The sequence below is a fragment of the Epinephelus lanceolatus genome, chromosome 19 (genome assembly GCF_041903045.1).
Source record: "Epinephelus lanceolatus isolate andai-2023 chromosome 19, ASM4190304v1, whole genome shotgun sequence".
In the NCBI taxonomy this organism is placed as follows: domain Eukaryota; kingdom Metazoa; phylum Chordata; class Actinopteri; order Perciformes; family Serranidae; genus Epinephelus; species Epinephelus lanceolatus.
In genome coordinates, this window is record NC_135752.1 from 24,705,727 (window position 1) to 24,721,535 (window position 15,809).

Consider the following 15,809-nt stretch of genomic DNA (forward strand, 5'->3'; position numbering starts at 1 on the left):
ATACTGAGTCCGATCCGATACTTTGCAAAGCATTAAGAAAGAAAAAAAAAAGAATGCATCCAAGTTGTCCCAAAAGGTTTGTTTTTTATTTAAATAGTATCCAAAAAGCTTATCGGTGGTTCAGCAGCACAAAATGTAAACTAATTCAATATCTTCTTCTTGTCTTGCACCAAATTCTGACCCTACCATCTGAAAGTCGCAGCAGAAATCGAGACTTATCAGACCAGGCAACTTTTCCAGTTTTGATGAGCCCTCAGTTTCCTGTTGTTAGCTGACAGGAGTGGCACCTGGTGTGGTCTTCTGCTGCTGTAGCCCATCTGCTTCAAGGTTGGACGTGTTGTTGGTTCAGAGATGGTCTTCTGCAGATCTTGGTTGTAACGAGTGGTTATTTGAGTTACTGTTGCCTTTCTATCAGCTTGAACCAGTCTGGCCATTCTCCTCTGACCTCTGGCGTCAACAAGGCATTTTCACCCAGAGAACTGCTGCTCACTGGATATTTTCTCTTTGTCGGACCATCCTCTGTAAACCCTAGAGATGGTTGTGTGTGAAATTCCCAGTAGGTCAGCAGTTTCTGAAATACTCAGACCAGCCTGTCTGGCACCAACAACCATGCCACTTTCAAAGTCACTTAAATCACCTTTCTTCCCCATTCTGATGCTCAATTTGAACTTCAGCAGGTCGTCTTGACCATGTCTAAATGCCTGAATGCATGGAGTTGCTACTGGTTGCTGATAAGCTATTTGTGTAAAGGAGTAGTCGAATATATTGGGTTGAATAGATTTGTCTGGCCATCGAGTAACCTGTAATAGCTTGTGTTTAAGGTAACAGTATTTCCTACAATACTTGCATACTGTGTTCTGATGCAGTAGTATGAGGGTGCCTCACAGAGACATGACTGAGATGCCAATACTGTAGTCAGTTGTTCGGCCAAATGCCCTTAAGACATTAAGTCTTTAAAGACACTGATTTCAGCGTTTCATGAGCTCTCAAAGGGCATGGCAAAAGTGTCAAAACCTCCCTCAGACCAGAAGGATAACCGCAAAATAGAACCAGAAAAAAGATGGACAGACAGACACTTGAGACAAATGTGCTACTTTTCGGCATGAAGCGGGGTGACGGGTCCCGTTTAGGTTCAGTGGAACCATCTAAGAGTGTTCATGTTCTCTCTACGAGCTGACAGACGGCCAGAGAAAGAGGCTGGAAAAGCCTAATAAATAGCTGACTGGATTGGCTTTGCTGTGTGGCAAAGTGGCTGTCAGTCAGCAGGCCTAACTTGATCAGATAGCAGGAGAATCAGTGGCAGACAGCAGAACGCTAATCTGTATTGATGGACTGGAAAACAGCCACACACACCAAATGCGGTTTCCAGTGATAAATACATGAATCATTTAGGTCCCTGCAAACATCTCTGAGTGGATGTTTCATAGTGGTAGTAAGAGATTTAAAATATGTGGTCATTCCATTCAGAGATGATGTTAGATATACTGTAAATATAGATATACTTCCTGTCGTCCATTCAGGGGCTCACTCTTATTTTGCCTGCCATGTGAAGTCATATTTTTGGCTTCAAAGCAGTAATAAATAATAGTTTCACAATAACAATGCATAAAATGACAATGTGAACACTGTTAAAATGTGAAAGGGGCTAATAATGAACCTACAGAGAATTATCAAGACAATCTGCAGCTCCCCTCGGCTAATAGTGAGTCTCAGCTCATTGAATTCCATGGTGTTGTTTTCAGCTGCTGTTTTTAGTGAAAAGCTCCTAAAACCCACTGTACACCACCTGTTTAAAACCAAACAGCAGACAGACCCAAACTGTGTTTCCAGAGGTGTGTTTTTATGGGCATTATTGAAGTATTGCACCAGAAAAGTTGAATAGAAATGGCGTAATTAAGTAAAACTTCCTCAATTATGCAAGAAAAGTTTTTATGCTCGCTTGAGGTGGTTTTTGCTTTTGTCAAAAAAGGGCTGATGGGATAAATGGGTTATGAAAACGCCCTTGCAGTATAAATTCTAATGTAGTGGTCATTTAACTCAAATGACTGATCATCTGTTTACGCTCTTGGCGTCTCTCCATGAATTACAATTGGCGAGGGTTCATAAGTTTCACCTGTACTCATATAAATGATGACATAAAAACAGGAGGCTCCATAGTCTGGAATGGCGTGAACCTTGACATCACAGTTTCACCCCTTCTGCTTTTACCTTTCACAATAAAAGCCCAACTTAAAATGACTTAGAGCACATCGTAAAGAGGCAGCTCAACAAAATAGCTTACAGAATCATTGCATTTATGTTTCTGGACAGCATGAAACATTCCATTACTAGCTGATGTGAGAGCACGAATAATTAGAGCTTGCCAAATTACAAACAAAACTGGCCCAATTGAAAGAAGTTCCTAAAAACCTCTCCCCATTTTTCTCTTGTAGAGGGGTTAGGTGGCCAAGGCAACTTGTTTTGTGTCTGGGTTACAACCTTTACTACTATTGTGTTTTCTGGCATAAACAGATTAGAAGCGTACCTAATGCGAGATTTATATTTCTGCATTGAATTGATGCCATATTTACGGATTAGGCCCTGTGTTGATATAGAGCCTACACTGTAGCCTGGCTTCCTAGTATACGGCTTAGCTACACATCACAGCGACGCAGACCTCCTGTTTATTTGTGTAAGCTAAAACCAAAAAACGTTAGCATGTTATACTTGTTTGGAAAACGTGTTTATTAGAAGACAGTTGTTTTTTAGGTGAACCCTGTGTGTTGTAATGGAGCCTTATTTTATAATGTTACATTTTTGTTAAATGTTGCGGCTTTATATGAGTAGAGAAAAAGTCCACTAGCTGCAAGGCTAATTTATACAATGTAAAATGACATAGACTTGTGCTAAAAACATTAGCATGTTGTATTTGTGTCCAAATAAAGACAAGTGCTTTGACCCTGAATGCTGCGAGTTATAGTGAAGCACTTGCGTTTGAAATTGTGGCTGTTAAGCCATGTTTAATGTGTGTTTTGGGTGTGTTTTGAATCAGCTAAACTTTACAGCACTTCACAGAAACCCCACAGCCAACTTGCGTTTTGGAGGTGTAACTGCAGAGTGACACAGACACTCCACTGCAAGTATAAACACTCACAACGGCGTAGGCTCTGAATAGTGCTGCCGCACAAGTATAAATCCTGCTTTATTCTGCCAACTTCTGACAGAATTACGCTTTGCAAAGCCTAGTTTATTGCTACATATGAAAAGCTGAAACTGGAGTCTGTTTGGAATTTTGCTTGATGAATAATTAAATCATCAATCACTTATCAAAATTGTCATGAATCTTTTGGCCGATGGATTTATCACTTAATCCAAAATGGTTTCAGCACTTTGATAGAATTATGTATATTTTACAAAATTGGACACAAAAGTAAAGCAAGATTGTCCCTTTTAATTATGTCAAATTAGTCTGTAAATGCAGTAGTAAGAGTCAGCCTGGCCAGGACTGTACTGTGTCACTGTCTGGGGTACAGATGGATTCTGCTCCACTTGGCTATTGTTCACACTATACTCACATATGATTTGCCTCGGCAGCTCGCCTATTTTTAATCCTAAAGAGATAACAGTAGCCCCAGCGGTTGCATAACTTAAACAACGTGTTTTCCGCAAGCATTTGCTTTATACTTCACTGTCTCGTCTTGTTTTCTCTGCCGGCTTCATCCCGTTTCTCTCTGTGACCCATCTCATTCTTGTGCTCTCCTTACCTATCTATCCCTCACCAGTCTCTGTCACTTCATCTCCTTTCTTCATCTCTCAAAACCGTGCATACTTTCCACCCCCAATTTTATTCGGATGTCTGTTTCCTCTTCCCCACCCACATGTTCCCTCCTACTTTGCTTTTGTTTTCTGTATAAACCTTGGATTGCATGAAATTACCTTCCACCAAAGACTTAGTCAGGTCTTATCATTTAAAGCAGGAACTTTGTGAAGCCGCAGCCGTTGGAAACTCAGAAAAAATGCCAGTGTTATCACCTTAGTTAGATGTGACATTGAGAGAGGAAAATTACTCTCAACATTCTTTCTTTCTTGTCTGTCTGTCACTTTTTGTCCTGATATTTTTTGGTCTCTTACCCTTTCATGTTTTGCTCTCCAGTGTCTTTATTTGTGACTTTTCTCCCTCCTGTAGTTCTGTACCTTCCAAAGACCACTTACCTGCGGTCAGGAAAAAGTTGGCTGAGTGAAAAGTAGAGCATAACCACTCTTTGCCTCCTTCTCGCTGTCTTTTCTGTCATTCTCTCCTCCCCTGTACCACCATGGTAAATGCATTTCTAGCTGCGGTAAGAATAGAGGAGGGACAATGGCTAAAATGTTTCCATCTTTGTCCGACCACATCTCACCTGTAACTACCCTCTCATCTCCCCACTCTCAGCCAAGCAGAAACTGGAGGACCGTCTCGCGGCTGCAGCCAGGGAGAAGCTGGCCCAGGCATCTAAGGAGTCCAAGGAGAAACAGCTACAGGCGGAGAGGAAGAGGAAGGCAGCGCTCTTCCTGCAGACCCTCCGCGGCCCCTTTGCTGGGGAGCCTGAGGCCAAGAGAGCTGAGCTAGACTCAACGGCACAGTTTGAGGTAGGTGAATGTTTGAGAACTATGGATCAGTATTTGTCATGTAGCTATATTAACTTAGAACCTTTACCAAATCACCCTTTCTTAAATCATGACTAAATCCCAAGTGGTTGACCCCAAATCACAAGTCCCAAAGTTCAACTGAAGTGTCATCTCAAGTCACATGCTGAAACATGCACAGTGTATTACCGGTGTATTATCTGCAAAGCTATAGAAGTATAAATGAAGTAGTGCTGTAATGAGAACATATGCATTTAATGACTTTACTGTAGGTCTCTGTTAATCACTAAGAACAAATGTCTACATCAATTTAAGATACAGACATCTCAGCAAGATACCACACTCAGGCAGTAATAAATAGCATCGGTGCCTTAATTTGCATTGATGAATCACTCTGAATCAGCTCTGTAAAAGCATACTGCGATAACATCTACACACCATAGTCCTATTGTTTTTAATGCCTCTTTGCTTGGATAAAAATTCTTGGCCCCTGATGCAATGCATAACTTATACATATGTATGTATAACTCAGTATTTTAGAGTTCTTTCACACCTGGCCAACCTAAAGTTTTATCCTTAGTATTGTTCCATTATAGTAAAGATAAAGCTGCTTTATCTTTAGCCCTTTTCACAAAGAGATCTTACAGTACTGCTGCAATATAGACCCTTTGCTGGCTTTGCTATTTTAGAAAGAACCAAACAACAGCAGCATGATGTCATTATCACCCCAATGTGAGATTTAAGGTGGCATGCCGGTGCTGCGGAAGCAAAAGAGGCGTCATGGACGTGACGTGTATCACAACAGTGTCGGCCTCTAGTGAGACATTTAACACAAGCACCGGGCAATGCTTTCTAAACAGAAACAATGGCGTAACATGGCAATAACATTCATTCACAGGGTGTCTACAGGTCCTTAAAAGGTCTTAAAATGTCTTAAATTCAATGATATAATAATAATAATAAGGCCTTAAAAACCATTAAATTGTCTTAAATTTAAATTTGTGAGGTCTTAACCACTACAAATATTTTATCTAATTTAATTTATCAATTTTTTTTATTTCTTCTTGTGAAAATTAGTGAAGCCTTTCTGTGTGAAAGTCTTTATATCTTTAAAAAACTGTAATAATGTCATTTTACTTCATACTTGCACTTACCTGTTGGCAAAATGTAGCTTGACTTCACTCACTAATAACCATATTCCTACATAACACTTAACTCTGCATAAGACCACATGAGTAAAACATGATTTGTCCAAAAAAAAAAATCTGTCCTAAATTTGGTTGAAACTTGTCTTGAACGGGTTTTAAAAAGCCTTAAATTTAACTGTCTGATACCAGTTGACACCCTGATTTATGTTCCCTGTTATATGACGACTGATCTCCCCATCTGCTTTGAGGGTAAGGAGCTCCTGCGCCTCATTTTCTTCCCAGATGGCAGTTCTTCTTCTTTTTCGAGTTAGCTGCTAACTGCGGCTAGCTGCTTTTTAAGTCTCTCAGTGCTGGGTCGCACACATAATACATTGTCAAAAAGTCACACACATCCTGTCCTGCCAGCTCACACTTTTAACACAGACATGTATTCAGCTCTGTTTCAACCTCCTCTGCTGGCTTGAAGTAAAGGGGGAACAACTTGCTCCCCCACCTTCTGTGTTTGCACCATTTATACAGAACAGTGAGGGGGAATAACAGCGCAGGGTTCTCGCCTTGAAAAGGCAGTGTAAAGTGAGCTTTTAATTGCAGTTTGCGACATCATGTCTCAAATATGTCTCAAAAAAATGTCTTGTAAAGGGAGACTCATTCCTGCTTGTGTTATACTTTTCCATCTCAAATTAGGGACCAAATGGGGTGCTGTGAGTCACTTTACTGGGCTGGCTGCAACAACCTGCCGTCAGAATAAAAGTATGAGTAGTCCGTGATGTTGGAAGAAAGATACTGTGCTCATTGATTGCATGTTTACATTTAGTGAAGCACTTATTTTGTTTCATCAAATTGCCACTAGATGCTCAGCTCGCATTAATTCTTTTTTATTTGTAAATGTTGATAGGTCCGCATTTTTTTTCTCAGTATGCAGAAGCATATAATTTTACAATTTTAGCACCGAGCGTATCAGTGTAAACATATCTTTTAACTGACATGCATACAAGATGGGCTTGTTAGTCCACCTTGATGTTCCTCCTCGGACATTTTACATAACCTGCAACTCTGTGCTGTTTGATTTACACACTTTTTGTACAGCTACAATCACAACATTTTGTTCTACAAGCCTTAAATATAAACAGCATAGCTGATTTGGGTGAAAATGGGGCTTTTTTGAAATATATAGTTGGACAACTCAAGGTAGAAAAGGTACACACACTGTCCGAGCACAAATTTTGTCAGTATAATTGAAACATGGAGCCTGACACATCAAGTTGTTAGCGCTACACCCCTGGCTGAACCTGTCCACCCTGAGGTCAATGGCAATTTTTTGCTGGCTCTGCCTTTTCGATTTGGCCTTTTATTTTTTATTGAGCTGCGGTCAAATCTTTGGTCATAGTAAATGTTCAAAAAAAGTACAGCTGGCTTTGTAACCCCATGCTAGAACAGCCTAAATCTTTTTTTGTCTGAGTATGATATTAAACGTGTTGTTACCAGATGGCATATTGTGTTATCTTTTCTATGATGGATCATTATTGATTATGTGGAGATAAAGTCGCAGTTGCCTTCAGCTGTTAGAACCTGTCTGTGTGTGGCTGTATTGTCGGCAGTTTCCAGCTTATGTGAGCAGGCATTCATAGATTAAGAGATGAATGTCTGGTTGCTGAGGGAATATCTTCATGTATATCAGTCACATGTATACGTGGATGTTGGGAAGCGGCATTCATTTAAAGGTTGCTTATGTACTGCAGGTAAAGTACATCACAAGGTGTTATTGAGCTGTTGTTGTTGAGCTGAATCAGTGCTGAGGCTAAGCTTAGACTGCTTTCCATGTATGAGCAGCTTTAGGCCTGGTCTGTGACAGCAGTTCCAATCAGTCATTGCTAAAAAGGTGGTAGGATTTGTATGCTGAATAAGTTTTTCACCATGCAGCTGTTGGCACTGATACTGATGCCGAGTATCTTTTCCTTGACTCATAGCGTACTGTTTTCAACAAAGACTGGCCCAGAGGCAGACGGCTGAATCTTTCTTAAGATCCAAAAAGCATTTTTTGTTGTCTGTGTTGTGGGTATGAGAATTTTTTTCATGATTTCTTCCCATGGAAATTATTGTGTTCATGTGTTGACTGTACTGTTTGACTGCTGTATTTATCTACACAACACACATGTGGACTGGGTAATTAGAAAAGCTGGTCAGTGAACATACAGTACATGAAGGCAGAAGATGGAGGAATCTTTTTGCAGCATGTAACTGCCTGAACTATTCAGGCGGGGGGGGGAATCCCAGCTGAGATTGGGCGAGAGGTAGGGTACATCCTGGACAGGTCAGCAGACTGTCACAGGGCCGACACACATATACCCCTTTTTACTAACATGCGATGGGTTCCGGTTTGGTTCCTGCACCTAATTTTGAACCATTCAGAGCATTTTGACTAAAAATAAACTGGTTCGAAACCTGAAAAATTGGTTTCAAGCTCACACCAAACAAGAGACCTTGAGACATGGGCACTGCGTTGATGTGTGTTCACTTGCTTTTGCTGGTCTTGCGTGCAAGCGTGCACACGAGTACGCGGTGCACAGAGAGGCAGTCAGAGCTGCAGGCTACAATGAGGCTAAAAACAGAGTTCAAATGATGTTTTTCCAAACAACTTTTTATGTTGGGGCTTCAGGACACTTTGATCACTACGGACGAGCAGTATGGAGATATTTTGTGGTTTTGTCTTGTGTTTTTGGAAGTTTGAATCTGGGGCGCTGTAAGCCTCCATTAGGTGGAGTTGTGTTGCTACCTCCTTTCCCCTTGGATCTCCGCAAGTGTTGTGAGGACTCTAAAACTTCACCTGAGCCTCCCTTGGCATATGGGTGAGTAGATAATGGCTGAATTTTCATTTTTGGGTGCACTATCCCTTTAAGTTGTGCATTGTGCAATGCCCTCTGTTGATGGCACATCCTTCATTACAGTCATTTTGATCAAAACTGGTGGAAACACTATCCAGTTGAATGGATCGTACCAAGGAACCAGAGCTAATTTTGGTGGGAAAAGGTTATAAAGACAGAGAACCATTTATGCTCTCATTGACAGCTATGGGCAATTGGGAGAAAACCCATGCTCACACAGGAAGAACATGTAGACCCCACATAGAAAAACAAATACCACATGCCAAGTTAATTTGGGCAGATGTAAGCACACCATAAATCAATCAAATCACAGCATGCTTTGCACATCAGTACAAAGCTACCTTTCTTCTGCCCACCAGCTTCTTTGTTCTCAGTTTTGGTGGCCCATAGCTAATGCAGGGTATCTGTTTTAAAATTCTCCTTTGTTGAGTTTCATTGTAGTGCTGCAATAACGTAAACCTTAAAAGTCTGTTGTCTGTCATATTAAACACAGACAAAACAGGTGAGAGTACTTTATGGTGTAAATAAGACTCACGGGTGGTCATTTGATGTGTAGATTGCCCCTCCATTTGATGGATGTTGCTTGTCAGCTCCTCATGTGAGCCCAAGCGATGCGTGGTGAACTGGCCTATTGCCGGTTGGGCCAGGTGGCAGTGGGCAGGTTCCTGTCACTATTGCGCCAGCTCTGTCACTCTTCTCCAGATGTTCTGTGGCTTCTGCAGTGGCCCTCAGAGCGCAGATACCCTGAAAGAATGACCAACATCCAGGTCATTGGCCTACTGATGAATAAATGGATGTTGTAGTTGAATATATAGAAGGTTAGAGACTGGGAACTTGTGTTGGTCGGTGCAGTTTACAAAGTACTCTAAGTCTTAAAGGACTTTGCTGAGAAATCTGTTTTGATCTAATCAACTATGGTAATTGGTAAACATTGGACAGTCCATGTTTAAAAGAGACTTTACATCAGGATAGATGAGGGTGCATTATGTGCTGGAGTGAAACGGTGAAATGGACAGTAACATGGGCAATGACGTTAAAAGATTTAAGCAATTACTTTGAGTGCAGTTTTTTTTTTCTTTCTTTACTCGATATTATCAGAGGACACGAGAGGGTACAGAGTTAATGCTGACATTAGAGAAATAAGATGGAGAAAGCCATAGGAAGTATTTTGAAGATAAACGTTACCTGAATTTGGAGAAACTGAAGGAAGATCAGAAAAGCTTTAAGATGATTAGCCTTAAAGTAGTCTCTATATACAGACTCTACATTCAGTGAATGTACAGTCTGTAGGCAAACCCCGGAGATCTTGCCTCCAGAAGAAGAGCGGAAGAGTCCTGGTTTCCGGTTGTAGGCTGTTTGTAGTCCGCGTGATATTGACCAATCACGTTTGAGCCTGCTGCAGTTGTTGCCAGGTTAAATGGTCCGTGTGGTAAACTAACGAGGCGGAACATAATTGGCGTCACTGCAATCTCTGAATCCATGGCTTTGGTTCAGCATATTTACTTATATATAAATGGAAGTCGGAAACGGAAATTCGCCTCCTTCGCCCAAATCAAACCGGAATGCCAAAAAATCGGGGGTCTGCCCCCAGAGGCTGTATCGCCATCTGCTGGAAGTCAGACGCCGAATACAGCTGATGGGCTCCGAGAATGGCCTTAAAGAAATACTTCACCCCTCAAATGATTATTTGTATATCAATTACTCACCCATTATTGTGTTGACTACATAAAGTCATAGGAGTCCGCATTTAACAAGAGCAAATCTATATCAAAATATCAGGTTAAAAACACTCAAACAACTCGTGCAGTATAATCCAAGTCCCATTTATGCAGTTGTAAACTCAGTACTTCCCAAACAGACTCCATTGACAAAAAAAGTAATTTTACCTTGCTGAACACAGGAGCTGATGGTCTGCTACTACCTTGGTCTGTAGTTTGTGTGTGCTACTATGTGATTTTGGTGAATCTGAACTGAACCTTTAAATCACAAAAGTGACTCAAAAGCACAAAGTAACCAACTAATCGAGGCAGCAGTAGACCAGCAGCTCCCAAGTTTGGGGGGGGGGGGGGGGGGTAAAATGACTGCCTTTGTCAATGCAGTCTGGGTTTGAAGAGAACATAGATATGATTCACTTTCCGTTCAGATCCCTGTTAAAAGAAGAGCTACCTGTTTTCGAGGTACTGAGCATATGGCTGGATAAATGTGACTTGAATTATTCTGCATGAGTTCTATGATAGTCTGTAAACACATGTTTTGGCATAGTTTTGCTGTTGTATACACCCTATGACTTCAATTTCTTCAACAATTTCTTTCTTCAACTTTGGATTCTTCCCCCACTAGAGGCATGCTCTAGAAACAAAGTTTTCTTCACAAATTGATTGTAACGGTAGGTGAGTAATTGATATACGCATGGTCATTTTGGGGGGTAAAGTATTCCTTTAACTTCTTGTAGTAGTAAATACTTGCAGCAGAAATTTATAACCTGATGTTGTGTTTTGGAAGGCCAGAAAATAGGATGGTGCAACAGCACAGTGTGTTGGGGCTTCAGATACCGAGTGTTTGAGGACAAATGTGAATGCTGATGCCATGTCTTTGCTGACTTGGATCTGTTGATGTAAGCTCGCAATGTTCCCCATAGCGCTCATCATGTTGTTTATGCAACAGCACTGTTGTAGCTCGAGTAAGCTGTCATGAGTAAACAGAACCCAGCAGTGATTAAGCTTTACAGACTAAGGCCTCTCTGCTTTTGAAAGTGACTCTTTTATAGTTATGTGATTCTGTAACTTTTCTATGTCTTGGTACTTTTTGGCTTCATCGTGATGTATTAAAGGTGGTGCAACTACTTTTTACCCCCACAGGGATTTCAACAGACTAATATGGTTACAGTGCAGCATAGTCTTAAAGGGACAGATCACCCCAAAATTAAAAATACATGTTTTTCCTCTAACCTGTAGTGCTATTTATTAATCTAGATTGTTTTGGTGTGCGTTGCCAAGTGTTGGAGGCTTGTCACGATAACAGAACTTCAGTAGTCGATACCAATACCAGTGAATTTCCGCAATTCTCGATACTCATTCGATAACATGATGAAAATCAAAAAATAGAACTCATGTATTTCTAAATTCACTACTTTATTAAAACTGTTTCAAACTTTGAATTTACGGATATGGTGACAGACAATTAGTCCGATAATAACTGCTTGAAACGCAACGTTAAGTAACGTTAAAGACGGTAATATTAACGTCACATAATGTTAGCCACCTGTTACAGGGTAAGTTATAACGTAAGGTAGCGAGTACTAGTAGCCGACCCTATTAACGTAATAAGCTGGCTCTCAAACCCAAATAACGTAACATATATTTCAGGATAAGTATAACATAACACAAGGGATGGTAAAATGTTTAGCCAGGTTTGAAGTGTTTCCTCCTTTGGTCTGGAAACTTCGGAGGCACCGTTTGCACACTGGTTTTTGCGAGTTTATAATTACTCCGCTTTCATCTGCCTCACATGCAAAATATCTCCACACACGACTCCTACTACCTGACTTTTCGACAAGCTGAGGTGTTGTGGCTCCAGCTGCACTTGTAGAAGCCATTGTTTCTAGCAAAGACGATGGAGAACAGGCGTTCTTCTTCGGCATTCGTCCTCGGCACAAACTGACGCTCGTATACTGCCCCCATCAGTTCCGACAGGAATCGACATGTGTTGGCATCGACTTGGTACCAGAGTATCGGTTGTCATGACAACCCTACTAGCAGTAGATGCACACTTCCTTCTGTGCAGTGATACGGTTGATGGGTGTGGTTCGGTAAAAAGAAGATAGTTCCTATGAAACTGCTCACAACAAGGTCTGTGGATTAGCTTGAGTACCACATTATAATTTCTAGAGAGACACATTGTGGCTGAGTTTTACAATATATTATTTTGGTGTTTTGAGCACCACTAGCAGAGTGCCATCTAGTTCCATTATATTCAAGAGAAAGCAGACATCTCTACAACTGATATCTCCAACATTCGAGAAGGGGGCACTGGCAAAGCTGTCCCTTCAAAGGGGAATCCTACTGGTTTTACACATTAAAGTTTGAGGTCTGTTTACAGGTTTCGAAGAGTACAACTGCATATGTAAGATAAAAAAAGTTTTATAAAGGATTTTGTAGCTCCAGAGAGACTTGAGCGAAATCAGATACGTTGCCTCAAAGGGTGTCGATTGAGTCAGCATCCGGTGGGCCTGAAGATCACAAGTATGGAATGGAGGGAAAAAAACTCTTGGGGTGTGAAGTTCAAAGGAAGTGAGCTCACTGGGCCTTTGTAGCCCGCCCCTCATCTCTGCTTGGGGCTAGTGGCTTCAGGCTACAATGCCCTCTACTAGCATAACACACCCGTATCTATTGCATCATGGGTAATGAAGGCATCAGGTTTTGATGAGGAAGAAGAATGTATTTAATAATAAAAAACATACGATACCTCCAGTTGTGCTGCATCAATTTCGATAATTGTTTTTGAAGTGTCCATTATAAATAGATGGAGCACTCTTTCAAACTCTTCTCAGTCACGGACATTGCCGGCCTTTTCATCATCTCACTATTAAAGTGATGATTTTTTGGGGGGGGGTCAGTCAGTCATAGGTGACTTTTACATAAATGTATCTCGAGTGTTCATCCAGACATGACAGGACAGTTATGGAAAGAGCCCCAGAGCTCAGTAGGGGAGCGATGGCACGGCTGAGTACATCAGTGAACTGTAGAATAATGATATGAAGGAATAAGAGTGTTCTCTGCTCTCTCACAGGCTGCCATCGGTGATGGATTTTAAAACGTATTTTGCAGCCGGAGCCTTAATTAGTGACCATTGTGAGCATGAGGGAGGCTCGCCTGCCCCTCACAGTGAATCTCCTAATACATTTTCTCATCAATTTCCTTATTAATTAGAGATTTTTCACTGCCTAGCCTGTTATATAATGTCAGACAGTGCACAAGCACAGAATGAAAAAGAGTAAAATTGAAGTTGTTTATTCTATTTGATCATGCGCTGTGTGTAAACTGGAAATACACAGAGCCAGAGCTGGTCTGATTATTATTGTGACTATAAGCTGTTTTTGTTTGTTGTGTGTAAGACTAATTCAGCATGAGAGCAGACTCCCTAACAATATAAAAATGTCTCATTCGCAGTATTTCATAGTTAATTAAAATGATATTATTTTCTTTGAGCGCAGGACATAATAATTAAGTGATACATTTATAACTGTGATTTAATTAAAGCCAAAACATGTGCATTTAATCTCGCTGTGTGAATGTTTAGCCTTGTGCTGCTGGAGTTTTTATGCCAATATGACAGCGTTCCTCCTCTCCTCTCCTCTCCTCTCCTCTCCTCTCCTCTCCTCTCCCCTCCCCTGCAACTTTTAATTGTTACTCCCCTTACTGTCCGCACTTCGTATCTTGCCCGAGCAGGTGTGAGAGGGTAGGCATTTTCTCATCCTGGTGTTGGGATAAGCTTCCCATATGTCAGTCCTAATTTTAAACCAAACCCTGCTTCATATCATTTCATTATCTCTCCCTTAGCCCAGACACCAGATAGTGCGCAAACAGAAAGGTGTAATAAATATTCCTCCTCTCTCTTCTCCCCTGCCCATTTTTAGATACTCATTGATTGTCTTCTGTCATGAGCACTTTCACTTTCTTTCCTGCCTGTACTTCTTCACCTCATTTGCTTCCTGCTTTCATCTTCTTTCATCATCACCCTTTTCTCTTTTCTGCTTCTTTCTGTCCCTCCCCGTCTCTCTTTCTATGCTCCACCCATCTCTTACCACTTTTAGCAGATGGGTAAGAGACGGGGTGATTGAATTGGAGAGATTGAAGTCACAGCCCACATTAATTTCCTTTCTGTCTCCCATGTTCATCATGAATCACTCAGGCGGTCATGTCATTTATGTTAATGTTAGCATATAAAATATGCCGTTTGATGTCTTGATCCAAATGCCCTTTCAGTACCATGAATGAATACATATGTAACGTAGGTGACCCCAGGAGCAATCTAAGACCTAACCCTGGAAGATAAAGTCTGACCTTGGAAGATTTAGTGTCATGTTTAATCCACTGATGGACTGAAGCCTTCTTTTCAGTGTGAATCCAGCAGCAGGCCAATCTAATACAAGCAGACAGACCCACATTGGGGTAATTAGAGGCACTTTGCAGCTGACAGTTGTAGCTCAGCATGCAGCCAGAGGGCTGACTGTGTTGTGTAACCCGCACTTTTTAATCAGCTGAGCAAGGATTTTCTTTTGTCTTTTTTTTTTAAGGTAAGAATGAAAGTAATAATTTCCCAAGAGAGTAAAGGACGATGACTTTGCCTGAGCCAGCTGCTTATAATCCCATGCCCCTTATAGTGCATGCATGTACCTTTTCTTTCCCCAAAAATCTCCTGATGTGCATAATTTCCACCACCTTCTTTCTTTGTAGCTACATCTATACAGCTCGTTATCAAGAACAAATCAAGCATATATAATGCTTATTTTATACAGGGTCTCTGCAGAACCCTAAAAGAACTTAAAAGGAAACTTCGCTCAGTTCTAAAATTCATACATGTTATTCCTATGGTCTGAGACAGTCAAAAAATATTAGTAAACATGAACAACTTTCCCAATCTTAAAGTTAGATCGTTAAAACTTAAATTTCTGATGTCATCAAGTATAAAGTTTAAAGCTGCTCCATAGACAATATATGATGAAAGTTTTTATAGATGACACTGAGAGCAGACAAAAGAATGTTCTGAGTATATGGGTTCATTTTCTGTTTCAGAACTGAGAGCACTACAATAGAATAAAGCTCATGTGGGTATTAAAAAGACAACAAACATTCTGTGGGTCCACAAAATCAGGCTCCCAGTCACTGTCTATAGAGCAGCTCCAGACTTTATACCCGATGACATCACAAGTTTAAGACTTATTTTTTCTGGTTTCTGGCATTCCTAGGCCATTGGAATTTTTAATCTAGGTGATGTTCCCCTTAAAATGTCTTGAATTAAATTTATAATTATTAGACCATAAAAGTCATTACATTTTCGGCAGCCCATAGGGACTTGGCTTGGGAACCGGAGGGTTGCAAGTTCAAGTCCCCAAACACACCAAGTGTGGAGTGTGGACTGGTAGCTGGAGAGGTGCCAGTTCACCTCCTAGGCTCTG

At 40.9% G+C, this 15,809-nt stretch overlaps 1 protein-coding gene across 2 annotated transcripts in view; it reads left to right on the forward strand.

The window, feature by feature from the left end:
* Positions 1-15,809, forward strand: part of sfswap (splicing factor SWAP) — an 82,215-nt gene that overhangs the window by 39,601 nt on the left and 26,805 nt on the right. For both annotated transcript variants that reach the window (XM_033646908.2, XM_033646909.2), the window contains exon 14: positions 4,409-4,605. In XM_033646908.2, coding sequence (XP_033502799.2) covers positions 4,409-4,605 — 197 coding nt within the window. The remainder of the gene's footprint in view (positions 1-4,408; positions 4,606-15,809) is intronic.